Source organism: Oncorhynchus mykiss, chromosome 21 (assembly GCF_013265735.2).
Source record: "Oncorhynchus mykiss isolate Arlee chromosome 21, USDA_OmykA_1.1, whole genome shotgun sequence".
NCBI classification, from domain to species: Eukaryota; Metazoa; Chordata; class Actinopteri; order Salmoniformes; family Salmonidae; genus Oncorhynchus; species Oncorhynchus mykiss.
The window spans coordinates 45,639,391-45,666,928 of record NC_048585.1 but is presented as its reverse complement, the minus strand read 5'-3'; the positions used below and the strand labels follow the sequence as shown (position 1 = coordinate 45,666,928).

Below are 27,538 nucleotides of genomic sequence, written 5' to 3'. Positions count from 1 at the left end.
TTTAATCCGGTTAATGTTACCGTGGTTGTGCTTTGTGCTGCCTTGCCTGTGCCTTTGGGCCAGGGTGTATATTAAAGTTCTCCTGTTATCACCCATCTCTGCTCTCCTACGCCTGACTTCCCGGCAACCAGTTACTCACCCCGTTACAGAATTCCACACAATTAATGGAGTCAGCAGAAGCGGGTACCATTGTGGGGGTAGCGGAGCACGTCCGGGAGCATGCGGCAATGCTTCACCATCTCGGGGCGGTCATGGACCGCGTCATCCAGACTACGGACCGCTGGGAGAGACAGGGAGTCCCTCCAGCAGCCCCACCAGCACAACAGGGGTCTCCACTACTCGCCTCCCCTGCACCCAGTCCCAGGGGGATTCGTTTCTCCCTTCACGGGGAGTTTGATGGGACGGCGGCACGCTGCCAGGGGTTCCTGCTGCAGCTGGACCTGTATCTGGGGACTGTCCACCCGTCTCCTTCGGGACGTGAGAGGGTGTCCGCCCTCATCTCGTGCCTCTCGGGGAAAGCCCTGGAGTCTCCACTATGGTGGAAAGTCCAGACCAGGTCTCCACCGTGCGCATTCCCCCCGAATATTCCGATTTGGCCTCACCTTCTCTATGAAGAAGGCGACTCAATTACCACCCCATCATCGGGGGGGGATTGTGCGATAAACCCTCAGGTACACGCCACACTTCCCAGGAGTCACGTGTATCCCCTGTCACAGGCGGAGACGGCGGCTATGGAGACATATGTCTCCGAATCTCTGCGTCAGGGGTACATTCGGTCCTCCACTTCACCCGCCTCTTCGAGTTTTGTTTTGTGAAGAAGAAGGAGGGAGGTCTGCGCCCGTGTATTGACTATCGAGCCCTTAACCAGATCACTGTGAAGTACAGTTACCCGCTACCTCTCATAGCCACAGCGATTGAGTCAATGCACGGGGCGCGCTTCTTCACTAAACTAGATCTCAGGAGCGCTTACAACCTGCTGCGTATCCAGGAGGGAGACGAGTGGAAGACAGTGTTCAGCACCACCTCAGGGCATTATGAGTACCTCGTCATGCCGTACGGGTTCATGAATGCTCTGTCAATCTTCCAAGCCTTTGTGGAAAAGATTTTCAGAGACCTGCACGGGCAGGGTGTAGTGGTGTATATTGATGACATTCTGATATACTCCGCTGCACGCGCCGAGCATGTGTCCTTGGTGCACAAGGTGCTTGGTCGACTGTTGGAGCATGACCTGTATGTCAAGGCTGAGAAATGCCTGTTCTTCCAACAGTCCTTCTCCTTCCTAGGATACCGCATTTCCACCTCAGGGGTGGAGATGGAGAGTGACCGCATTTCAGCCGTGGGTAATTGGCCGACTCCTACCACTGTAAAGTAGGTGCAGCGTTTTTTAGGGTTTGCCAATTACTACCGGAGGTTTATCCGGGGTTTTGGTCAGGTAGCGGCTCCCATTTCAAACCTAGGTTTGTTTGTTTTGTTTAATCTGCTTCATGTTACCGTGGTTGTGCTTTGTGCTGCCTCGCCTATCCCGTTGAGCCAGGGTGTATATTAAAGTTCTCCTGTTATCACCCGTTTCTGCTCTCCGGCGCCTGACTTCCCGGCAACCAGTTACTCACCCCGTTACACATATTGGATTTCTATTTGCCATATATTTTTAAACTGTGCTGTGATGCTTCACAAAAGTACTGAACCTTTCTATTCTCATAGTTTCTACAGATTGTAAAATGATTTATATTATTGATCGATTGACTATGACTTTTCAAATCACCCAGTATTGATATCTGCAGCGTTAGCTCCAGGTAAATGTTGCGATTCTTCAGCCTTTCCTGGACCTGTGAACAAAAACGAGCTACATATGGACAGTACCAAAATAAATGATCTAATGACTCTGCCTCCTCGCAGCAAAATCTTCAGAGCTGGGAAGATTGTATCCCCCATATATATAACATTCCATTAGCTGCAATCATTTTGTCTAATAATTTCAATTGAAAAATTCTAAGTTTTGAATCTGGTGTCATTTTGTGTGTCAATTCATAAACCATGTGCCATGGAATCGGTACAACGGAGATATCTTCCTGCACCTTTGTACTGGTAGTTTGGCCCACTCCTCTTGCAAACTGCTCCAGTTCTCCCAGATTAGAAGGGGGCCTTCTCCCAACTGCTGTTTTCAGATTTCTCCAAGTTTTAAATGGGATTTAAATCTGGACTCATTGCTGGCCACTTCAGAACAGTCTAATGTTTTGTATTGAACCCATCCTGGGTACTTTTTGAAGTATGTTTGGGGTTATTGTCCTGCTGGAAGACCCAGGACCTTTGACAGAGACCCAGCTTTTTGACACTGGGTCCAACATTGCACTCCAAAATACCTTGGTATTCTCCTGATTTCATGATGCCATGCACACGTTCAAGGAACCCAGTGCCAGAGGCAGCAAAGCAACCCCAAAACATCACTGAACCTCCTCCATGTTTGACTGTAGGGAAGTTGTTATTTTATCTGAAGGCTTCATTTTGTTTTCTGTGAACAACGAGATGGTGTGCTTTACCAAAAAGCTCTATTTTGGTCTCATCTCATCAAGATTTTGGCATGTTGAGGTGTGTTTTGGCTTGATGGGCTCCCAAATAATTTAGGAGCTCTTTTCAGCCGGTACAGGAAGCTGCCTTCTTTCCTGTTAAGTCTATCCCGTGATTGGTCTGTGAGCTGAGGAGTATTTCCATGGCATAAGCATACTTCTGGATAGATAACATGGCCTGGAGCACAAAGAACAACAACCCAGCCCAATGTGGGGAATATAGGACTATTGTGATAAGGGAACTACTCTAGTGGGTAGACGCCTTCTAGTGTTAATCTATGTAGGCTGGCGGTTTTTCCCCATAGGAATGAAAGGCCACAAGGGAATGCATTAAAAGTACATTATGATTCCTCCTGTTAAATCTCTCACTCACTCACTCACTCACTCACGTAAGAAGAAGGAATGCACATCTGATATTGAAGAGAGATCTTACTACACATATTTTACTAATGTAAAGAGCGCCCCCCTCTCTCTCTCTCCCTCCCTCCCTCTCATATATACACTGAGTGTACAAAACATTAGGAACACCTGCTCTTTCCATGACATAGACTGACCAGGTGAAAGCTATGATCCCTTATTGATGACACTTGTTAAATTCACTTCAATCAGTGTAGATGAACGGGAGGAAATAAGTTCTAGAATGATTTTTAAGCCTTGAGACAATTAAGACATGTATTGTTTATGTGTACCATTCAGAGGGTGGTCCACCACCGAAAGGACATCCAGCCAACTTGACAACCGTGGGAAGCATTGGAGTCAATATTAGGAAGGGGTTTCTGATGTTTGGTAATACATTTGTTTCCAAATGTTGTTACGTTGCAGCCTTATTCTAAAATTGATTACATCGTTTTGTTCCTTCATCAATCTACACACAATTCCCCATAATGACAAAGCAAAAAATGGTGTTTTAGAAAAAAAATGTTTTTCAAAAAAGTCAAGGGGTCTGAATACTTTCCGAATGCACTGTATCCTTCACTGGTTGTTACAACTCTCAGTGCTTGTGCTGCAGTAACATTTGTGACCAGAATTTGGCTACCATAGATTTATGAGAAATGTAATAGTTTATTTGGTATGTTAATTAATAGATGTTGACTTGTTCAGGGCAGATTAGGACAGCACAGTAGGCTAGGTCATGAAGTAAAAATATTTTTTAAATAAAGGGATTTCTACAGCCCCCTCCTCAAATGATAGGAGAGGAGGAATTCAGTTATTTTCAAACTGAATTCCTCCTCTTAAAACAATCAGTCACTACTTTGTCTGGTGATCCGGGATAAAATAGGAAATTAGATCATCATGTGCGCTGACTTAACCCTGCCGCAAGAGAAAGAGAAAGAAAAACAGAGAAGAAAAAAAGGAGACACCATCTCACTCAGTCATTCTCCGCCACAGACTTTAAACTCTCATCTGTAAACCATATTAGGAAATGTGTGGTTGTCGTGTCACTCCAGTAGGCAGCCCACTATAGGGCGAGAGGCAACGAACAATGTGTATTCAGCTCGCCTTCGCGGCTCACGCCTACTGATAACTGTTGGACATGTGACTCAAGAAGGTCAGGTCAGGTCAGTCAGTCTCTGTCTGACACAATGGACGTTTAGAGAGAAAATTAAACAATAACCCAGTGCAACCTGTTCTGGTAAATCAGATAATTTATCCACAGACATTAAATAGGCGTAGATTTTCAGGCTTACTTCCCAGAATTACCTATTCAGCAAAAGCTTGTGTTGCCCCTATTGCCTTGCCCTAGGCCTCTCTCAAAGTAAAAGGTGTTTACAGATAACGGACATTAATTTGTTGCCATTGAAACAAGAGGCACAACTTTGTCAATTGGTGTAGCCTACTTTTTCTTGTAAACGTGCACTGGTTCAGGTGTTTCCCAATAGACCTCGGTACAAAGTTTACGTTTGTAGTCGGCCTACATCAGGGATGGGCAAAACTTTTGGCTCAAGGGCCACGTCGGGATTTCAAAATTCAATAGAGGCATGCACAGAATTTTTGGACATATTTGTTTGTCATAATCAATCAAATGTATTAAATTGAATGTTTTCCTCATCAATCTACACATAATCCTCCGTAATGACAAAGCTAAAACAGGTTTTTACAAATTTTTGCTAATTTATTAAAAATTAAAAACTGAAATATCACATTTACATACAGTACCAATCAAAAGTTTGGACACACCTACTCATTCAAGTGTTTTTCTTTATTTTTACTATTTTCTACATTGTAGAACAATAGTAAAGACATCAAAACTATGAATTAGCACATATGGAATCATGAAGAAACCAAAAAAAAGTGTTCAACATATGAAAATATATTTTAGATGGCATTCACTGACCTTCAATGTGGCAGAATGTTTTTGGTACCCTTCCCCAGATCTGTGCCTCGAGACAATTCCTTTGACCTCATGGCTTGGTTTTTGCTCTGACATGCACTGTCAACTGTGGGACTTATATAGACAGGTGTGTGCCTTTCCAAATCCAATCAATTTAATTTACCACAGGTGGACTCCCATCAAGTTGTAGAAACATTTCAAGGATGATCAATGGAAACAGGATGCACCTGAGCTCAATTTCGAGTCTCATAGCAAATGGTCTGAATACTTATGTAAATAAGGTATTTCTGTTTTTAATTTTTAATACATTTGCAAAAATGTCTAAAAAAACTATTTTTGCTTTGTCATTATTGGGTATTGTGTGTAGATTGCTGAGGATTTTTTTTAAATTCCATTTTAGAATAAGGCTGTAACATAACAAAATGTGGAAAAAGTCAGGGGGTATGAAAACTTTCCGAAGGCACATTATCGTTTCTACATACTTTCTATTTAGTTTTAGAAATAAAAAAAATGGCATGGAGTGTTTTTTAACCCAAAATAATCATTTTCCCAAACCTCCTGCGGACCATAGCTTGCCCACCCCTGGCTTATATAGTTTATTTTACATATCTAGGCTACATTGTGTTGTCAGAATTTATGCGGATAATAAATAGGTCCATATAAGAAAATATTGATGAATGTGTATAGAGTTCAATCGAGTACAGGCTTAACTGAATGACAACAGAGACAGAATACAATATGGAATTTTATTGAATAGTTTGGGGTTGGCCTCGTCTCTGAGCAATGCTCCTCAGAGCCAGAAGCTGATGACAGGTTGCTCTATGCTGGCCTCGAAACCCCCCACTTGGAGAACGGGGTTCCAGTGACGGGCTTTCAGGTTATTATGCTGGTGGTGGTGGGGATGTGGAAGGTCATTGGAAGACTGTTACTGTAAAACATCAAGTGACAGACAAGGGGTGAGTTGACATAAATACTCCCTAGATTTATGCTCATTAGTTGACAGAAAGGGAAGTGATTATTGCACGAGTGCTCCCATAGGTTCATCAGCAAGTATGGCAGACTTGCCTTCGTGTGACATGCTCATTGGCTGAAGTTAATACGTGAATGACATTCCGCACACTTGCTAATGGTAAAGAGGAGAAGAGACGTGACGCTATCCTGATTAAGTAACATTATTAACATTACCATAAAAACACCTGCTTTGCTGATGGGGTAACATGGACACTCCCATATCAATACCTGCTATGCTTATGAGGTACCTTTAATAAACACTACAATGGATACCTGCTATGCTTATGTGCTACCTTTTATAAACACTACAATGGATACCTGCTATGCTTATGAGGTAACGTTATAATCATTACCATATAAATACCTGCTATGCTGATGTGGTAACATAACAGCTACCATACACTGTAAATACCTGCCATGCTGATGCGGTAACATAACAGCTACCATATAAATACCTGTTATGCTAATGAGGGAACATTATAAAACACTACCCTATAAATAGCAGCTTTACAGATGAGGTAATGTTATAGACTATACTACATAAATACCTGCTATGCTGATAGGTGAGATAGATGCAATATGAATTATAGAGTTTCCAAGATGAAGTGATGATCCATTCAGACCAGCCTTACTGATTGAACTTTCGCAACTACATTATATGTACTGATGAAAAGTACTTCTCAACAAGGAACTATGAAGATAGCTCTAGGGCTACAGTTTTTTCTGCAATGTGCTCAATAAATATTTAACAGCCATTCACACCTGCATTTACAGTAAGCCACAATATACAACCCAGTTCCTGTCCAATATATCACCCTACATTGGCCCATAAAAATGTTGTTGTCAGTTAACAAAACAACAGAGGCCACTTGTTATTCCTATAAGTAAACATTTCAATGGGCCTGCCTCTGATATAGGCACGTACAGTAGGCCTATAATGCAGTGCAACACAGGCAGGGTGCATATAGCATAGCGACATCCTGAGGAAGTAGTTTCCCATAACAGTTTCCCATAACTTACACTAACGACCCGTCAAAGGCGGCCATCTTGGACGCAGTGTTGTGTTGTTGAGTTTATGGGGGTGCATTTGAATGTCTCCGATCAACTTTGACCAATTGGCCTAAAGTAAAAATATCACAATAAGCAGTGGTGGAAAAAGTACCCAATTGTCATACTTGAGTAAAAGTTAAGATACCCCAATAGAAAATGACAAAAGAAAAAGTGAAAGTCACCCAGTAAAATACTACTTGAGTAAAAGTCTAGTACTTAAGTATCAAAAGTAAAAGTATAAATCATTTCAAATTCCTTACATAAAAAAACACCACTTTTAAAATGTTTTATTATGGATAGCCAGGGGCACACTCCAACACAAACTAAGCATGTGTGTTTAGTGAGTCTGCCAGATCAGCGGCAGTAGGGGTGACCATGGGTGTTCTCTAGATAAGTGCGTAAATTGGACAATTTCCCTGTCCTGCTAAGCATTCAAAATATACCAAGTACTTTTGGGTGTCAGGGAAAATATATGGTTTCAAAATTACATTATTTTCTTTAGAAATGTAGCGAAGTAAAAGTAAAATATGTGGTGAAGTAAAAATATAAATAGTGAAGTAAGGATGCCACAAAAAAACTACTTAAGTTGTACTTTAAAGTATTTTTACTTAAGTACTTTACACCACTGACAATAAGTGATGTGAAACAACGATTTAAATATACGCTTTTACGCTCATTCCTCAGAATGCAAAAACAACATTTCCTTTTGGGAAGGGACAAGGATGTTTAGGGATTGGCTAGCGGCCAAGCGCAGGCCTGTTGTGCTTAGTATTCTACTGAATGGAGTGTTTGGTGGGGCGAGCGGGAACCTTAGGTTTAATTTTTTGAAGACATCTCAGGGGTATACTACAAAGCAGCATCAATGGAGTTAGCCAGCTAACTTTGACAAACAGCCAGAAATAACTATTGATTTTCGGATTCATTAAGAAAGCTTAGATATGTGTTTTTGGTTGTCAAGTCAATTAGACCATACCCATTTCAAGCTTATCCTTCTAAAAAATAAAAAGTTATTTCAGAATATTTAGATATTTGGCTAACTCATTGATTCTGATTTGAAGTACACTCTCTGGACTGGGACTGGGCATTGTTATCACTAAATTCAATAGAAACCGATTGAGGGTTTGAGGGGCGGGGGGAGATTAAGTGGTCACACACACTCAAGCGCATGCACAAGCACACAAACACACACTCTCTCAATACTGGCAAAGTGTTCTAATTACTAGGTTATCCTGCATGGCTAACTGGTAACCTGGCATACATGGTTGTCCTCAACAGACCTTGGTGGTCAGATTCAGTGGAAGCCTGGGTCTAACTAGCTCTCACAGTCTCATGTCAGAATTAGACATTCATCCGTGTTTTTCAAATGTAAAATTTCTAAGTTGTTCCAACGTCAAATTCCTATGTGTTTAAGGTTACTTAACTACACATTTTTAAGGTTAGGGTTAAGTTTAGGCATTAACTCCGAGATTTTAAGGTTGGGTATTAACTCCGAATGGTTAAGGTAAGGGTTAAAGTTTGAGATAGGCTGAGAACAAAACTCTCAAAAACAAGTTTCTATTGCTGGATTCGAACATGCAACCTTTGGAACCAGAGGTTCAAGGTCTACTTGAAGGTAACAGCGCTCAATGTTGCCCCTAGTGGCCGGTTTCCACGTCATGTCCAGACGTCCTCAGACATGGAGAGACATCGAATACTGACTTGTATCAAGGGTGACCTGGCTGCACTCAATACCAATATCCTGTATTACTATATTTTAAACAACAGGTGGGTCTAATCATGGATGCTGATTGGTTAAAACCGCATTCCAGTCGGTGTCTTTTCCACAAGTTATCACCGCCTAAAATCTATGACGTTGAAATGCCTATTTACTCTGTTTCATCTGATTGCGAAATCCGCTATCTCATCAGCTCAGCAATTTATATGCTAGAACTACACTGTAAAAAGCATCTAGACATGATCTCCCATTTATTTTAGACTAGCATTTGGTTTGCAACAGCAAAGATTTGTTGGCTGATCAATATGAGCTTGTGACAACTGTACAACTCTAACCCTCAAAGTGTTCTCTAACCTCTCTCCAAAAAAGTAGTGTTTGTTAGTCTTAACAGGCTGTTGATGGGTAGGGAAGTACAATTAATCATTTGAGATCATTTGAATGTCATTGATTATCTCATGAGTGTGTGTATCTTCACACTTCACACATTAATCTAAGTCATTCTTAATCACCTGAACTAGTGCCATTATGCTCTGGTCAAATGTACATTCCGTTTTGTTCTGCAAAGTTGCAATATATTGAGGTTTTTCCTATTATTTCCCAAAAGCCAAGATGTCAGATCAAACTTCTACTTGTTGAGAACTGTAAGTAGAATTAATAAAAGCGTGGCGGATGCTCTGATTGGATAGAAAAATGGAAAATGTATTGGGATAAAATCTCCCATTCACAATGTTTTTTTTTACAGCTCATTTGTTCCCTTCTGTCAACAATCTCAGCGTGTTCTTTTAGCACTGATGTCCAAAAATGTATTGATGGAAACATGAGATAACAGAATACTGGATTGTTGTTGCTACCGTGGGTGTCAACTCAACTCATTTTATCTACACAACGTCTTGTTAACATATTGTTCCACTAAAAAGAGCCCCTGTGTGGTTCTCAAAAAAGCTTCAATCTCATTATCTTTTGCTTCAGAGATGCAGGAAGTGGCTGCTTGGAGCTGGAAACAAAAACAGAGGTTACTGACCTCCTTGATATGACTGTAGACACGGTGTCATGACGGATTTAGCCACCCGTCGCAACCCGTTTCAACCAGCAAATACTCTGGTGTGAGTTTCCTGAAAGCTTCGTACCACTAAGTTCATCTTTCGCCCATTGCCTTAACCCCTGTTTTTGGATTGTCAATTCACAGCCTTCCTCTTCTTCTTCTTTGGGATTGGGTTGGCGGATCGCATGAAACATTTGTGATACAAAAATAAAAAGGAAATGGTGAAAAGGAAAAAAAATTGCACCACCAACTAACGCTACACCTGTATACCACTATTTCATAGAAATAAAATCACCACCCCATTCCACTACTTTGACCGTAACTGATCCTACACCAAGCCAACGGCCTGGGAGGATGGGACAACACCCCTCAACACACCGTGTAACTCTTCTGAAGTCAAATCTCGTATACCCAAATACTTCTCTGCAGCTGCCACCACAATATCTATCTTCTGTGATTCACGTTCCATTTCCGCGGTACAGTTGATAACCATTGCTATAAAACACTAAAAAGCCGACCTTACTGAAGCATAAAGGAATTGTTGCCCTATTCCTCTGTGCTGGCACAAATCTACTACTCCCTGGGATCCTTTCAGGCTCCCTCACCCTTGACCCATCCTCCTCTACTTTCTCCACTGCCTCAGCATATGATACCTTCTGCACTACTCTGACTCTGGCAACCTCAACCTGCCTCTCTCACGCCTGACACTTCCGATCCCCAGCAACATGAGCACCCCTACTGTTGACACACACAACTTTATACACGGAAACTGCACAATCCTCTGTCCCATGTCCTCCTGCACACTTCCCACATCTTGGAATCTCCCTCCTACATACTGCTGTGACATGACCATAAAAGTAGCACCTGAAACACTGCAGTAGATTCGGCACAAAAGCTCTAACATGATAACTGATATCCCAGCATGGCTTTGTTTGGCTAGAGACTCTGACTCAAAACACAAAAGGACTGACAGTGACTCCTCTGTTCCACCATGCTCCCCACCAGGCCTGCATCGCGCCAAATGGCAGGCGTCACAAACACCATGAATTTTCAACTTCAATTCCTCCACCTCCACACTTAACGCTACCCCAGAAATCACTACTTTCAATGGTGCCCTGTTCCTAAGAGCAAATCAAGAAACAGATCTTGACCCAAGTTGCGTGACAATTCACATCCTAGCCAGTTCTGCTCTGTTTCATTGGTAGAGCTGAAATCATGTTAGTTTAGTGGGTGGGTGGGTATGGTAGATGGTTCATAGCGTCATCGGTGCCTAATAATAGTTCCACTGTGTACTGTAAGGTACTTTGGTGGGTGTGACTTCCAAAACTTAACAGTTCCTGCTGGGCCAAACCCAGAATAAACAGGGGCGCACTGTTCCTCTCTGAAACACACACGCACATACACACGGAACCATATAGCGTTTTCCATCACCTCAGCTCGAATGCCCCCCAACATAAAAAGATGAAAAAGAACATAGAAACTAGGGTAAATAACCCTGATTAGCAAGAGGCTATAGATGATGCAATGTACTGATGGGCAGTAGTGGTTTTCAGATGTTGCTATGGCTATTGACCTAGGCTACTGCAGTTTGTTGTCTGAGTCACTGTATTGTAAAAAAAAAAACAATTGTGTATTTGTTTTAATTGAAAGAGCTAGGCTAATGGCCTAATTGGGGAGGCAGGGTATCCTAGTGGTTAGAGCGTTGGACGCAAGTTCAAACCCCCGAGCTGACAAGGTACAAATCTGTCGTTCTGCCCCTGAACAGGCAGTTAACCCACTGTTCCTAGGCCGTCATTGAAAATAAGAATTTGTTCTTAACTGACTTGCCTAGTTAAATAAAGGTCAAATATAATGTTACAGTGAATGTGTCCATAATTATGTTATCAGTCATTTACTTTCTATTTGTTTATGACACACAGTGACTGAGGTGTTATCCGTCCTTGTCCTCTTTATCAAGTCAATGCATCTTTGGTTATGTGTGCATTTATGTATATAGTCTATACCAGCATTCCCCTATAGTAAGCCCTAACATTGCCTCCAGGTACTATTTGTCTTGGCTTTGTATTTTCTCCTCTTTCTCTGCTCAAAGCCCTATAGTTTTCCCCTTATCCCCTTGTGCGCCTTTCACTCAGTCACAAACACACACACACATTTCTCCCACCTTTCACTCACACACTCAAAACCCCCTCAAAGACGCAAATGCTCGTCCACTTGCATAGTAGGCCGGAGGCGCGCCCACGCTGTTCATAAGCGCAGCTCGAAGGCGTCACCACATTAAAGTTGAGCGGATGAGTATCACACACGCCGACGAGGAAAGCACGAGTTTTTAGTTCCGAACAGTCATAAATATCCTAAATTGTGCCACGTTCTTTTTTTGTTTTAGTCCATAAAATACATTACTGGAATGTATCGTGAATCTTGAGCAGGCAATGTCAAACGAAGCTTTGGGTCAGAATTGTTATGTTTTTAAACGAGACGCGCATTTTGGTTGATCTTATATATAAGTATTCCAATAATTGAGAAAACAACCGTGCTGAAGCAGAGACCGTTAATTTGCATCCAGTCAGTTGTGAAGACGGGCACTCTTCTTTGAAGCGCCACAGGACATCATTTGCATGAAACTGAAGCCAGGTAAAATGCGTAATTGTTTTTCACTCTATTGAACTCAAGGGATTTTTCAGCCCGTTTTGGGATTTCAGTTGATGGTACGGACCACAGCTGGCTCCATGTGATCTACAATCCCGACACCCTGTTTAAACGTTTAGAAAGGTAAATAGTCGTGTATATCTTGCTCATATGAAAGCCAAAGTCAAATTTTTCCAAAACCATATAGCGAGGCATATTTGCGTTTAGACTCACTCAAGGCAAAAATGATGGGACGTGGTCTCTGTTTGAGTATGATATGTTGGATAAAATAATAAAGACAAGACACCAATGTCAATTTCAATAGCCTTGTTTAAGCATTGTACAAATCCCTACACACGGAGCTGGGGAACAGCCCAGCTCGTCGATTACCTATCAACCAGATTCAGTAACAGTCTCCACTGTCATGTAATGTAATTGGAGTCATGAGAAGGGAAACTGACAAACCAATTTCATGTGACTATTACTATTTTTCAGAATGAAAATTATTCGACGACGATGGCAATTTTTGTGGCATTTCCAAAGTACATCCATTTACCAATAAATCAAGTTGCCTTATCCTTTGGCGCATATTGAATGTGTTAGAATTTGTGGAGTCATTGGAACGTCAATGTGCTGCTGACTTTTCCATGGTTCATAATCGGGGCCATCTAGTAAAGACGCTCTTACTGAAGGGAAAACCGCGTATGTCCTCGGTGCATAATGGCATTTCAACAACTGTCCATATTTCCCAGTCTGCACAGACACACAGACCTTACTGTCTGCCACTAGGGCAGTACAGTACATCAGATAATATCCTCTGGGATTTGTCACATTGCTCTATTTACTCATGGGCATTCTCGATCCTATTAAAAAGCACTGTGCAGAAAAATGCAGCCTGACCACATTCTGAACATAGTTACCATCGGCGTTACTGTATGTGTACATGTTCACCTGTATCTGCTATCTACCAGTTTGTAGACATGCCAAAAGAACTGAACATATTTACTGTGGAAAATGACTCAACTTGTAGCCTGGGGTGGGGTGAGAAGAGGTCTGTTTTTGTGTGTGATAACACTTTCTGATGTCTAGGTCTCTTGACATCTCACCAAAGCATGCCATTTTTTTTTTTAGGAGGATAAATATTATGTGTGGCGGGGTAGAAAGCGAAGCTGTTTCCTGAGAAGTGGGCTTGCCTAACAATGGCCATCATCTTGGCACAGTCGGCGGTTCGCAGTCAAAGCAACATCTGAGGGAGGCTGTAGGATATGGAGAGAATGGCAGAGAGAAGGGGGGGGGGGGAGAAAGTGCCTAACAATGGCTGGGGCCGTACAGCTCACAATGTGCCAAGAGGAGAGTGGTGTTTTTGGGACATTCTTAAGACAATGTGAGAGCTATGTCCAGCTGGTGACGCTTAACCTCCGTTAGACAGTCCATTGTTTGGGTCTCATTGGCTCTTATGTAGTGTCTAGTTGTAACACAAGTCTGGTCAAGTCAATGCTATCAATTCTAGAACTTGCAGTAAGTACACATCAAATCACTTAAGATATGTATTGTAAAAAAAAAAACTTTTTGTCTTCTAAGCCTACAGATCATGTGCTCGGGGTGGGGGGGGGGGGATACACCTCCACTGGATTGTCATTTGATTTACTGTTTTTCCAGCTCAGCAGCTCGGTTGAGCTGGGTTTATTAAGATGAGGCACAGTAACTGTTAAATATTTGATGGTTCTGTACTGAATCTAGTGAGTGAATATTGATTGACTGTTTTATTGCTGCACCTGATCCTGGGCTGGCTCTTAGTTCATTGTGTCCTAACAGTCCCCTTTAACTACTGACACGTGTCCACTCTGCATAATACGCTTAAAAGTATAGTTCGCCTCTCAACAACAACAACAAAAAATATATATTTATTTTTAGTAAAATCTCTCGAGCCGTGTGTCCATATTCCACATTATAACTTATGTTATTGTGTTGGCAATTCATGTGTCTGATTTGTGGTAATGTATTTAACTAGGCTGCAATTTGTCTTTCTCTGTATTCCAGATCAAAACGTTGACTCCAACTGTACTCGATTCAAAGAGAAAGTGGGAAATACAACTAGGAAAAGGACTGAAGACCACGACACCTGTGCCACATCTACCACTAACCCCCCCTTGACCCCTTCAAAACCCACCCTCCTATCCACTATGTCTCTCAATACCTTCCACCTGATGGAGACCCTCAAGAAATCCCCGGCTGCTTTACGCCGCCGTTTCCGCCGCGACCGCACAGAGTCCCTCTCCCACGGCGATCCGCTATTCAAGGTCCACTACCTGGGCACTGAGAAAATCTTCTCCCTGGATCGAGAGCAGGCCCAGGATGCCATAGCCCGTCTGCTCGATGGGGCCGCAAATGGAAAGAAGCTGAGCAAAGACCACGCGTTAGTTGTTCGTCCACGCTATGTCGAAGTCAAAGAGCTCAGCACAGGACGCCAGCTCACTAAGACGTACCTCCAGGACATCGCCTACTGCGCGGCCGACGCCACCAGACCCAACGTGTTTCTGTACATCTGTAAGCAGCGTGGGCAACAGCTGCAGTGCCGGGTGTTCTGGTGCAGCCGGGCAGAGCGGGCACGGGACATGACGGCCTGTCTGGCACACTCCTTCCAGAGGGCACTGAGTGACTGGCAGGGGGATGGCGGAAGTACCGGCACACTGACCCCAGAAAAGGTTGGGGCGAAGGAGGGAGAGGATATGCCCACCACCCCTAATAGCTCCAAAAACTCCATGCTAACAGCTAGCTTAAGACGAGGTGAACATGGCCTGAGCACCTGACACACTGAAATATTCAACTGAAATCAATAGAAACCAACATTTTTAGGCAGGCAATCCCCTTACCGCCTATCAGTAGGGGAAACTTTCAAAGGGATCAATTGATAGTCTTCAGTTAACGCATGAATATGTATGTACCTGTATTTGCACATTTCACTGTCTTTTTCTTGAGAGTTGTATGTGATTAAAATCAAGCCCAGTCAGCACATTTAACACCCTCTCTCACTCCTGTGTCGGTTTGCAGTCCGTTGGAAGAAGAGGAGGTCCCTGTCTCGCAGTCCACTGAGTGCCATGATCAGGAAGAGATCCACCTCAGACATCTGGCACTGAGACAACCGATCCCCAGCGTGACACTAAACTGATGACACCCACAGAGACTAGTTACAGCACGTAGGGAGGGAGGGAAGAGACGAGGGATTGAAAGAACCCACCACTACTGGACTCAACAGGACTGAAGGGTGAGAGAAGGAGATTAGTGCTGGACTTTCTTTTAAATGGGACATTGCCTTAGTAAGTCTACAGTACAGTTCATGACTGAAATGAACATTTAGCCTACAAACCGGGACAGTTAATGACTAGCTGCCTTGGAAGACCTGGGAACAAGGCATTGGGTTGATGGTGTGGTACTGTAAGCTGTTTCCAGCATTCACCTCCGTTGCCTTGTGACTTGTTTTCACTGTTGGAAAGCTTCAATGCTAAACTGCTAATATCCATTGCCATTCCAAGGCACTTGTTTTCTAGTGGCCTTGCTACTCTAAACTGCCAGTTATGCTTTCGAAGAAAGGAGCACATGGTCTTGTGTGCCTTTTTTAACTAGGTAAGGATATGACCAAATATATCCCCCAAACCACAGTCTTCTCTCAATGCAATGCTGGGTATGGGCTGGAATGGTTGAAACTGGTTACAGTCATAGCAATGATGGTTGTTTTTTTTATAGTTTTTAAAAAATGTATTTCAATTAAGTTTTTGTTAGCTTATGGATCATCAGCCTGTACTTTTTTTTTTTTTTAAGGGGTGAGGAACTTTGTTTGAGCTGACCCTGCAATGTGAGCTCCGTGTTGGTCTTGGGAGAGGTGTTACAAAGTGTGTGTGAGGATTCATGGGGCATAAAGGGTTCATTTGAGCCGACCATAGAAGAACATCTGCTGAGTTGTCGTAGGTACACAGTAGGCTGTGTTTATAGGCAGAACTGTAATTAAGGCTATAATACATGAGAACCCAGGGTTTATCGTGTGAATAACTCACGACTAAGACCCAACATGGAGGATCAGGGAAACGGCCGTTAGGAGGATGTTATTCACGATAATTCCTGGGGCCTGATTGCTTTTATAAAACGGTTACCAATTTTTTTTTTTTTTTTTAAAGATGTGTTTTCATTCAATGCTATTTTAATGAGTAAATTTGTTTTATTTCATCCTTCCACCATGACGATCTAGCCTGAGCAAAAGCCAGTTGTTAGTTCTGAAATAATTAAGTAGCTAGCCAAATGAGCTGGTCATCCAAAAAAGGTTGCCATGCAGGCTAGCTACTTTTCCTTTGCTAGTTAGCTAACTAAAGCTGACACTATCACATCAAGCAGCTGAAATGATGGCAAACTGTGCCTTTTAGTTTGTTTTACCTTTGTTTCTATTGCCATTTCTTTTGACATATCCATTGTTATGACCCTTTATAAATAAATTTTCCTGACTAAGAAAAGCTGTCAGTCTTGTCACTCGCAAGTATAACCTGCAACATCGTTGCACAGGTCGGGGGCAAGCAGCAAGATTTAGACAAACCCAAACTGTTGCAAACCAAATGCTAGCCTAGAAGTGTGGGGGAAATAATGTTTTAACACTATTTTACAGGAGAGACTAAGTTTATATATTGCCTGGCTGGGCTGTGGAATTCAAATGGAACTGTTAAATGGAAAATCAAATGATGATGATGTGGCCAGTCATTGACAGTGCATTTTAGTCCAAGACTATGCTAACTCTGTCTTCACAAATCTTCTGAATTTGAATGAGCCTCACGGCTTATATATATACTATAGATGCGATATCAACCTACTTATTCACACTAAATCCTCCCTTACAGGCGTTAGTGTTTGCTAGAAGTTTTTTTCTTCTCATAATGATGAACCAGTTAGATGTATATTATTAGCAGTTTATCTGGAAAAATCACTAATCTGTGATCCTCCTCATTCCTCACTATTCCGGTGTGTGCAAAGTAGTAGTAATGTTTTTGTCACATATACCGGATATGTGTAGTGAAATGTGTTCCCCGGGTCAGATATAGTAGTTCAGCAGCCCTGGAGAAAATTAGGTGTAAGTGTCTAGTTCAAGGGCACATCAACAGATTTTTCACCTTGGCGGCTCAGGTATTCAAACCAGCGACCTTTCACTTACCTGCCCAACGCTCTAACCGCTAGGCTACCTCTGTTCCTCTGTGGGGCAGGAACGTTGGTTTGAACTGTTCGGGAACTTCTGTCGTGCTCCTGCATTCCGATGGGGACATTAGAGTTCACAAATCCTCATTGGCCCCGCCCCCAACCTCTCCTCTCTGTCTGGCCTAACCTACTGTAACCTCATGACTTTGCATGTTTCATAGCATTAGTGTTAGTGTGGCCCCAAGCTCATACCTGTTTCTCTTACACACGCTCTCTTGCGCCTCACACACTTCCCCATGCCACATCTACTCATTCCATACATTAAAGACATCTATACTCAGGCAACCATTATGAAAAGGTCACATTACATCCCAGCTTAATTTCTCGACGTGATACTACAGTATGCAGTATTGTATAATTTAGTTTCATGACAGCTGACTGGTGTTTTGTATAGATTTTACACAGGAGACTGCTTGTCTACGAATGGGGTGGTAATGGGGGCTATTCTACATTTTGAGTCCCTACCTATCCTCGGGCCAACCCCCCCACACATTACACCTTACCATTTAAGTGACAAATAAACAAGAAAAGGTTAGCGATGGCTATCTGCATGTTTTACAGTAAAAGGTGCCTCTGTTTTACATTTTTATTTGACTTGACAAGTTATGCCATTGATGTCAATGGATGTTTGTTTAACCATTTATTTTAAATGACTGTATTCTGATGTATCTCAAACTACACTCCAAAGATGAGGTTGTGCCATTTGTAAGTGCATGCTTTAAGGTCTGGTTTTATGTTGCATATTTAAATATGTACTCTATGGAATAATAAACATTTATACAATGATAGTATGTGCTTGTATATTTGAACAATTATTTTCTACCTTAACTGAAGACACAGAGCATCAAAACAGCCAACCTCAGGCCAAAACAAGAGTCCTGTCCCACACTACAGTGTGTACTGTGTCTTTAGTCCTGGAGCCAAGCGTTTGATGAATGAGACAAAACAATCTGAGGCGTATCTATTTAAAAAGGCGATTTGCCCTTTTTTTTTCTTAAAAAAAAAAGGGGGCGTTATATCTCTGACTCGAAAGAACACATTCCATCAAGGAGCTGGAAAGCAGAAGTTCACCATGGGTCATGGGATAAGCTGAAAGTCATGAGGCTTATTTCTTAGGATACTTTACTTTATTCTGACCCATTTCATAATTGCTTAAACTGACATTTACCTCTACATCACTGTGACAGAGGTGAAATTACAGTACATTAACACATTGAAATGGAGTACCATACATTCAAATGTGCCCTATTTATGGGCCTAGCACATTTGAATGAGAGCATTTTTCAGGGGGGACAAATAATAGTTCCCTTTTGTATTGTCTTATTGGCACATTGATCACACCTCTGTTGGGGAAATAATCATTCAATATGGCTATATGTTTACCTATATTAAAAATGCACAAACATAGGGATATGCTAGTACCCCCTTCCATCCTACAATGTCGACTCTGACCACCACATCAGGGTTGTGTTCAGGGGCACCAAAAGGAAGAAAACATCCTGAAGTTGATACATTACCAATCGGAGCAAACGTACCTCAAAGTCTTGTTTAAGAACGTTGAACGTTTTGGGGAAACGTGTCGTTCAGTACAAACCATTACGCAACATAGCAAATGTTATATTGAACTGAAAGCACCCCTGGACTTGCCCTATAAGAAACTGTAGTTTTTTAAAGTTTTTCGTTGCAAAGCGTTTTGCTACGGTGTGCTGTGCACTAAAGAATATGACCTTTGTCACTCTTCCTCTGAGGACTCTCCTGAAACGGGAGAGGCTGGCCTGGTGCTTCTGCCCGGTCTTCTTTGGACCTCAGACAGAGTCTGGACATGGAGACGCCTCAGAGACTTCATCTCTTCTACGACTGAGAGAGAGAAAGAAAGAGTGAGGAGATTAAGAAAGGAACGCCATTTGCCATACATATACAGCCCAACAGTGCCACCTAGCAACTATGGACTAGAGCAACACTCATCATAATAATTATGTTCATGAATATTATTGGTTGGATAATAAATACAAATGTAGCCCAGGCATCTTAAGCCATTTATAAACACTTGGCATTGCAGGTCAACACATTCATAATTGGATGTTTTGATTCTGTGTTGAAAATGTTCACTAAACCCCAGCACCATAGGCCTATGCTAGTCTTGACGATTTGATACTGGGTACAGAAATAGATACGTTTCCAGGAAGTTTTATTTAATTATGACTTACCTTTGTCGTAGTGCAGCTCATCCCGGTTGCCATAGACAGCGTAGGTTTCCAGAAAGTTAAGCAGAGCCCCAGAGACCAGGAAGCGCTCTGGGAGAGGAAGGCTTTTCAGGTAGCGCATGTCCAGGGCAAAGGGGTTGGAGGGAGATGGAACGGTGCACAGACACACCAGCTCACTCACTACATCCCATACCCGTATTCCTATAGGAAGAGCAACAGGGAAAAGGAGGATAGCTGATCAGCCAAGTATGTGATGCAGTGTTTCAGATGCATTATTGTTATGGTGGGGTGCAAACTAGAAAAACATAAATATAAACGTTCTAAACCTTGTGATCCCCAGTCCGTGATGGCCTTGAGTTTCATGGGCGTGTCCTTGACCATCGAATCAGTGCCTCCAATGTTGACCAGGCGCTCGTGATTGGACCTTATCCAGGCGTACGGGCGACCATACTTGGCGTAGCCAGCCAATAGGAAAAGAGTGCAATTCACTTCCTGAAAAGATGAGCGAGGGTCAGAATAAAACTGATTTATTTACAACTCAACGTGAATGGAACGCAATGATGACTATACTCACAGGCACTGCTATCTCCCTCTCACTGGGGGAGGCTGGTAGGAGATGGGCCTCACTGCTGCCCCTGTGGAAAAAGATAGATAAATGATTCTGTGTGTGTGCATGTGGGCATGAATCTATGCATGTTGTGTGTGTTTCATAATTACATGTGTGTATTTGTGTGTGTACTTTAATACTCGCAAAACATAACCCCTCACTTGTGGGCATGGTGGTTGGGCCCATGTGATGAGTGCTGCTGCTTCCTTGGCATGCTTTGTGGCCCCTGAGGGCCTTGATGAGGCCCCTGGTGGTCCCCGGGCAGGGGGGAGCTGGCGTCACTAGCCAGGCTGTAAGTGCTACTGGTGCTGCTGGATGAGGAACTGCTACTGAAGGAGGACGCTGCCGACACCATGAACCCAGGGGAACGCCAACCCTGAGGGGCAGACCAGGGTCTTGTTCAGTAGAGCACACAGTAGCAAAAGTTTTTGGAACAGGGAATGGAAATCAGTGTTCTAATTGGTCAAGTTAAAGTAGAATTTCACTCTCTTTTAAAACGTTTTCTCCCTACTGTCCTGGAATAAAATATTAACAGTAATTATAGACCAGGTATTCCCAAACTGGGGGTACGCCAAATAAAAATTTGATTCACATAAAAAAATGAAAATATTGTTAATAATAATAATTCTTCATAGTACATTTATATTTTCCAACTCAGCTATAAGTTTGGGTGCGTTTTTTTTTCTCGCCTGAGTAGCCTCATTTCACTGCCAAAAATAATTAAATTAAACCATCTAGTGTTCAGTCGAAATAACAACACAATGTCAAATAATTAACATCCAATCACATTAACCATTACTCTCTTGCAGAAAACCTTCACTCTTGCGCAGACATTTAGAAACGAAACATGACCATTTGAAAAATAAGCCACAGGAGTTTTTTGAGCAAGAATTAAGACAACTTTCGAGTAGTAAGACATGTATAAAAGCAACAGATACCATTAATAAGAAGGGGCTAGAAGCATCTTATATGGTGAGCTACTGAGTGGCGAGGACAGGCAATCCCCATACTATTGTGGAGGACTTAATTATTCGTGCTGCCGGGGATGTGGCTGAGACAATGCTGGGGGAAAAGGCCCAAAAAACGATACAGACAATGCCTCCATCAAACAACACTGTTCACAATGCATCAGTGACATGGCAGGAGATGTTTTGAAACAATTACTGCTTCGCATACAAGTCAATTAATTATATGCGTTACAGCTGGATGAGTCAACAGACGTGGTGGGCCTGGAACAGCCCCTGCTATATGTCCGTTACGTTTATGGGGGGGGGGGGGGGGGGGGGGGGGGGGGGCTGGGGGGTCAATTAAGGAAGACATCCTCTTCTGCAAACCACTGGAAATCAGGACAACATGATAGGATATTTTTAAAGCAATGGACAGCTTTGTGACATCAAATGGACTGCAGCATCCACCGAGAGGCTCTTGCTGCCAAGGGAATGCCTGACAGCTTGAAAGACATTTTGGACACTACAGTGAAAATGGTTAACTTTGTTAAAGCAAGGCCCCTGAACTCTCGTGTATTTTCTGAGCGACCATGTAACGCGTTTACAACATACAGAAATGCGCTGGGGCAAAGTATTGATACGTTTTTTAAAATTGAGAGATGAGCTTAACATTTTCTTTACTGACCATAATTTTCACATGTCTGATCGCTTACATGATGACACGACTGGCCTATCTGGGTGATGTTTTTTCTTCACCTGAATGATTTGAATCTAGGATTACAGGGACTCTTTGCAATTATATTCAATGTGCGGGACAAAATTGAGGCTATGATTAAGAAGTTGGAGCTCTTTTCTGTCTGTATTAGGACAACACACAGGACAACACACAGGCCTTTCCATCATTGTATGATCTTTTGTGTGCAAATGAACTCAAGCTTACGGACAATGTAATGTGATATAGCGAAGCACCTGAGTGAACTGGGTGCGCAATTACGCTGGTACTTTCCTGAAACGGACGACACAATCAACTGGATTCGTTATCCTTTTCATACCCTGCCTCTAGTCTACTTACCAATATGTGAACATGAGAGGCTCATCGAAATTGCAAGAAAGCGGTTTTGTGAACATTTGATTTAATCAGAATTCACAACCATTTCTGGATAGGGCTGCGCTCAGAGTTTCCTGCCTTGGCAAATCGCGCTGTTAAGACACTGATGCCCTTTGCAACCACGTACGTATGTGAGAGTGGTGGACACTCGGCCCTCACTAGCATGAAAACTAAATACAGGCAAAGACTGTGTGTGGAAAATAATTTAAGACTCTCCAATAAAGAATTATGTGCATCCTTTCAAGCACACCCTTCTTATTAACCTGTTGTGAGTTATTCACATTTTTTGATGAACAAATAAGGTTCTATATGTAAGATGGCTAAATAAAAAGCAAATGTATTGATTATTATTATATTATTATTTGTGCCCTGGTCCTATAAGAGCTCTTTGTCACTTGCCACGAGCCGGTTTGTGATAAAAACTCACACTCATTCTTATGTTTAATAAATGCATCGTATAGTGTGTGTGTGTGGCAGGCTTACAATGATGGCAAAAAAAACAACATTTGAGAGTGCGCTGACCCTGGTGCAAGAGGGGGTACGCAGCTGGAGGTTGAATGTCTGAAGGGGTACGGGGCTATATAAAGTTTGGGAACCACTCATATAGACTTAAAGGAATGGCTCATCATCGATTTCTGAATGTTTGAGAAAACAAGATAGGTGCAGTTAATTAGTGGAGTTAATTCAACACTAACCAGGTCTTCATTGACTACTGTCAGGAGTAGCTCCTCTCTCCCCCTCAGCCAAGGTTGAAAGTACCGGAAACCCTACATGGAGAGACACAAGATTATCCTGATGATAATATATCTTTTCTGACCTTTAAAATGATTATTATTTAGGTGTTCTGTAACTATCATGTATCTGGTTCTAGAACTATAAGAACTAACCTGCAATGATCCCAATAAGGCCAGGTCTGTCAGAAAGTGCTGCAGTTTTTTCCTCTGTTCTCTCTCTCGCTTCTGCCACACACACACACTTTGTGAATTTCATATTTTAGCAAATGTGGTTTATCTGAAAGCAAGGACCTCAGTATGGTGCATGGGAAATAAGATACCCCTTATCTCCTAGCAACACCTCAGCATCCTTGACAAGTATCCCACTATATGGTGCACAAACAATACATCCACTGCCATTTAGATGCATGGTTATGAATGCAAAGGAAATATAAATCAAATAATATCAACAACTGCATTTTAAAACTACATCATTGATTATATTTCATCTATGGGTGATTGAATACATAGGCTACAATAAACATTTAATTGTCAAATGATTCATTTCCGAAACAGAAATAGATTCCTTAGGCTGGTTACTTACACTGCCGCTGCTCATCTTGTTGTCTGTAAAAATCTAAACCCAGAACTGTGTATTTTAGCACGTTTGCACTGCGTTAATGTGCGCTGTCACACCTATACATAAAACGATTAAACTGCAAACGCATCATTCCTTCCCTCTTTTTCATTAATCTTAATTTAATGTATTCTGCATCAGAATCTTATGCGTCTTTCTGTGATACAATTATCTGCCAAATGCATTTTCTTTTAAAACAGAAATCTACATTATAGATATTATTTCGGAAGATCCCTTGTTCTTCGATCTCATCTCTCGGGTGTTGTCTCACACGCAAGGGATCATCTGTATCTTCCCGTGTTACAGAGAAACGTAGGATAAATGCGTGATTAGGCATAATATGTGGTGGACCTGTTGGGTAGGCGTACATACATTTAAGCCTAAAGTGATTTCAGAAAAATGAGGGCCAATTAATGCATGGGGTTTGAATATTTCCTTGTAAATCCGTGTAAATTCTTCAATGTGCCTTGTTAATTGGTAGATCCTATGACAGCAAACAGCTTTCTACCAATTAGGTGCGAACAGGTGTCAACAAAATAGTCAAAATGGCGCCAGTTATGAACAGCAAAACAATTGTAAGTTTGACTAATTGCACAAGAAAATAGAAAAAGATAAAGAAATAGAAATTAAATTATTTTTCACTTCATCTTCACACTATACCAGACATGACCATACATTGTTAAGTAAAAGTTTGGTCTCCCAAATACATGCTGGGGTGAGTTTTAAGAGTGGATGGTAGTGACTGTGAAGCTACTAGTATTTGGTCACAGTAATAGAATAGTTATACCATATAAATATATACATTTTAATTCCTCACTTTTTCCCAGCATACTATTACTCTGTGCTACACTCAACAGTACACATACTCATGTACCAGTTGCTAAATTTGATTACATTTACAGTGCTGCTCTCACCCACCGGATTTAACGAGCTTATTCATGAACGACCGGACTGCTTCTCTTACTGAAAATGTCATATGATAGTGTCGACCCCTGTTGGCCATCTACAGCATAACCTTTCTTAGTATCAGTAGAGGAGAATTCAGTCAAGTGCTTTGTCTCTAGATTTGTCGGAGAGATGGAGACCTGCACACTGTCGAAAGTGTGGACAAATCCAAAACTGACGCTCTAATGCCAAAACAAATATATTTTATTAGGACAACATCCAATAGAAGATTCACAATAAAAGTGAATCTTAGATGCACTTAAATTATGCATGTATAGTACCAGTCAAAAGTTTGGACACCTACTCATTCAAGGGTTTTTCTTTATTTTTATTTTCTTACTATTCTACATTGTAGAATAATAGTGAAGATATCAAAACTATGAAATAACATGGAATCATGTAGTAACCAATAAAGTGTTCTACAAATCTAAATATATTTTTGATTCTTCAAAGAAGCCACCCTTGACTTGATGACATCTTTGCACACTCTTGGCATTCTCTCAACCAGCTTCACCTGGAATGCTTTTCCAACAGCCTTGAAGGAGTTCCCACATATGATGAGCACTTGTTGGCTGCTTTTCCTTCCCTCTTCGGTCCAACTCATCCCAAACCTTCTCAATTGGGTTGAGGTCGGGTGATTGTGGAGGCCAGATCATCTGATGCATCTGATGCAGCACTCCATCACTCTCCTATGTCAAATAGCACTTACACAGTCTGGAGGTGTGTTTTGGGTCATTGTCCTGTTGAAAAACAAATGATAGTCCCACTAACCGCAAACCAGATGTGATGCCGTATCGCTGCAGAATGCTGTGGTAGCCATGCTGGTTAAGTGTGGTTTGAATTCTAAATAGTTCATAGACGGTGTCACGAGCAAAGCACCCACACACATCACACCTTCTCTTCCATGTTTCACGGTGGGAACCACACATGCGGAGATCATCCGTTCAGCTACTCTGCGTCTCACAAAGACACTGCGGTTGGAACCAAAAATCTCAAACTTGGACTCATCAGACCAAAGGACAGATTTCCACCGGTCTAATGTCCATTGCTCGTGTTTCTTGGGTCAAGAAAGTCTCTTATTATTATTTGTGTCCTTTAGTTGTGGTTTTGCAGCAATTTGACTATGAGGGCCTGATACACACAGCCTCCTCTGAACAGTTGATGTTGAGATGTGTCTGTTACTTGAACTCTGTGAAGCATTTATTTGGGCTGCAATTTCTGAGTCTGGTAACTCTAATGAACGTATCCTCTGCAACAGAGGTAGCTCTGGGTCTTCCTTTCCTGTGGCGGTCCTCATGAGAGCCAGTTTCATCATAGCGCTCGATGGTTTTTCCGACTACACTTGAAAAAACGTTCAAAGTTCTTGACATTTTCCGCATTGACTGACCTTCATGTCTTAAAGTAATGATGGAATGTCTTCTCTTTGCTTATTTGAGCTGTTCTTGCCATAATATGGTCTTTTACCAAATAGGGCTATCTTCTTTATACCAACCCTACCTTGTCACAACATAGCTGATTGGTTCAAATGCATTAAGAAGGAAAGAAATTCCACAAATTAACTTTTAACAAGGCACACCTGTTAATTGAAATATATTCCAGGTGACTACCTCATGAAGCTGGTTGAGAGAATGCCAAGAGTGTGCAAAGCTGTCATCAAGGCAAAGGGTGGCTACTTTGAAGAATCTAAAATATATTTTGATTTGTTTAACGCTTTTTTGGTTAGTACATGATTCCATATATGTTATTTCATAGTTTTGATGACTTCACCATTATTCTTCAATGTAGAAAATAGTGCAAATAAATAGAACCCTTTGAATGAGTAGCTGTGTCCAAACATTTGACTGGTACTGTATATCTGACAGGATTGGGAAATAACCCTGTCAGACAGGAAACACATGATGAAACTGTACAGAATCTCATATTGTTATTCATTCACCATGTTGTTCTTATTGTGGTTGCATATGGTTAGACGGATGGAAACACCATAAACAAACAATCTGTGAAACACATGCCACTGTTGATCAGCCTCCTTGCTTTTATTACTGACTCATACCAAATACAACATGTTCTGTGTCAATGAGTTTATGGTAATGATTCCATCTGTCCTGTGTTAAAGGAACATTCCTTTAACACAATAATGTGTCTGTGTCTGGCTCCCTCTGCCTAATGATCAGATTTGACGTTGAAGGTGAAAGTGTAATGTTATTGGTTGAAAATAGTGATGGGTTCAGACATCATTCAATTAAATAACACGATTTTGTGTCCCCCTTAAAGTAAGCTAGGTGCACTGTGAATATTGACGTTCACTTCCTGTAAACCTCTGATGTCATCACACCACCATGGAGTCCACTTCCTGTCTGGTCAGCCTGCCACGTCGGCGACTAGGTTGACTTGATTGACCCATATTGGAATTTCCTTATTTTTTATTTTTTATTTATTTATTTTTGAATTTTTAGCCCTTTTTCTACCCAATTTCGTGGTGTCCAATTGTTGTAGTAGCTACTATCTTGTCTCATCGCTACAACTCCCGTACGGGCTCGGGAGAGACGAAGCTTGAAAGTCATGCGTCCTCCGATACACAACCCAACCAAGCCGCACTGCTTCTTAACACACACGCGCATCCAACCCGGAAGCCAGCCGCACCAATGTGTTGGAGGAAACACTGGGCACCTGGCAACCTTGGTTAGCGCGCACTGCGCCTTGCCCGCCACAGGAGTCGCTGGTGTGCGACGAGACAAGGACATCCCTACCGACCAAGCCCTCCCTAACCCGGACGACGCTAGGCCAATTGTGCGTCGCCCCATGGA

At 42.0% G+C, this 27,538-nt stretch overlaps 2 protein-coding genes across 3 annotated transcripts; one reads left to right on the top strand and one right to left on the bottom strand.

The window, feature by feature from the left end:
• The first annotated feature begins 11,972 nt into the window (after positions 1 to 11,972).
• si:dkey-19b23.8 lies at positions 11,973 to 16,840 on the top strand. 2 transcript variants are annotated; one of them, XM_021577983.2, is made up of 3 exons: positions 11,973 to 12,344; positions 14,379 to 15,125; positions 15,390 to 16,840. In XM_021577983.2, the coding sequence occupies exons 1-3, from the start codon at positions 12,329 to 12,331 to the stop codon at positions 15,473 to 15,475; spliced, it is 849 nt and encodes a 282-aa protein (XP_021433658.1). In that variant the 5' UTR covers positions 11,973 to 12,328; the 3' UTR covers positions 15,476 to 16,840. The 2 variants fall into 2 exon arrangements, with proteins under 2 accessions (XP_021433658.1, XP_021433659.1); XM_021577984.2 differs by having other exon boundaries at positions 12,344 to 12,482.
• A 1,839-nt stretch (positions 16,841 to 18,679) lies between these two features.
• Positions 18,680 to 24,068, bottom strand: si:dkey-19b23.7. The gene is made up of 8 exons (XM_021577982.2): positions 23,754 to 24,068; positions 23,324 to 23,395; positions 23,132 to 23,203; positions 20,543 to 20,757; positions 20,349 to 20,409; positions 20,101 to 20,266; positions 19,778 to 19,975; positions 18,680 to 19,427 (listed from the first exon to the last, which is right to left on the bottom strand). The coding sequence occupies exons 1-8, from the start codon at positions 23,766 to 23,768 to the stop codon at positions 19,303 to 19,305; spliced, it is 924 nt and encodes a 307-aa protein (XP_021433657.1). The 5' UTR covers positions 23,769 to 24,068; the 3' UTR covers positions 18,680 to 19,302.
• Between the last annotated feature and the right edge of the window lie 3,470 nt (positions 24,069 to 27,538).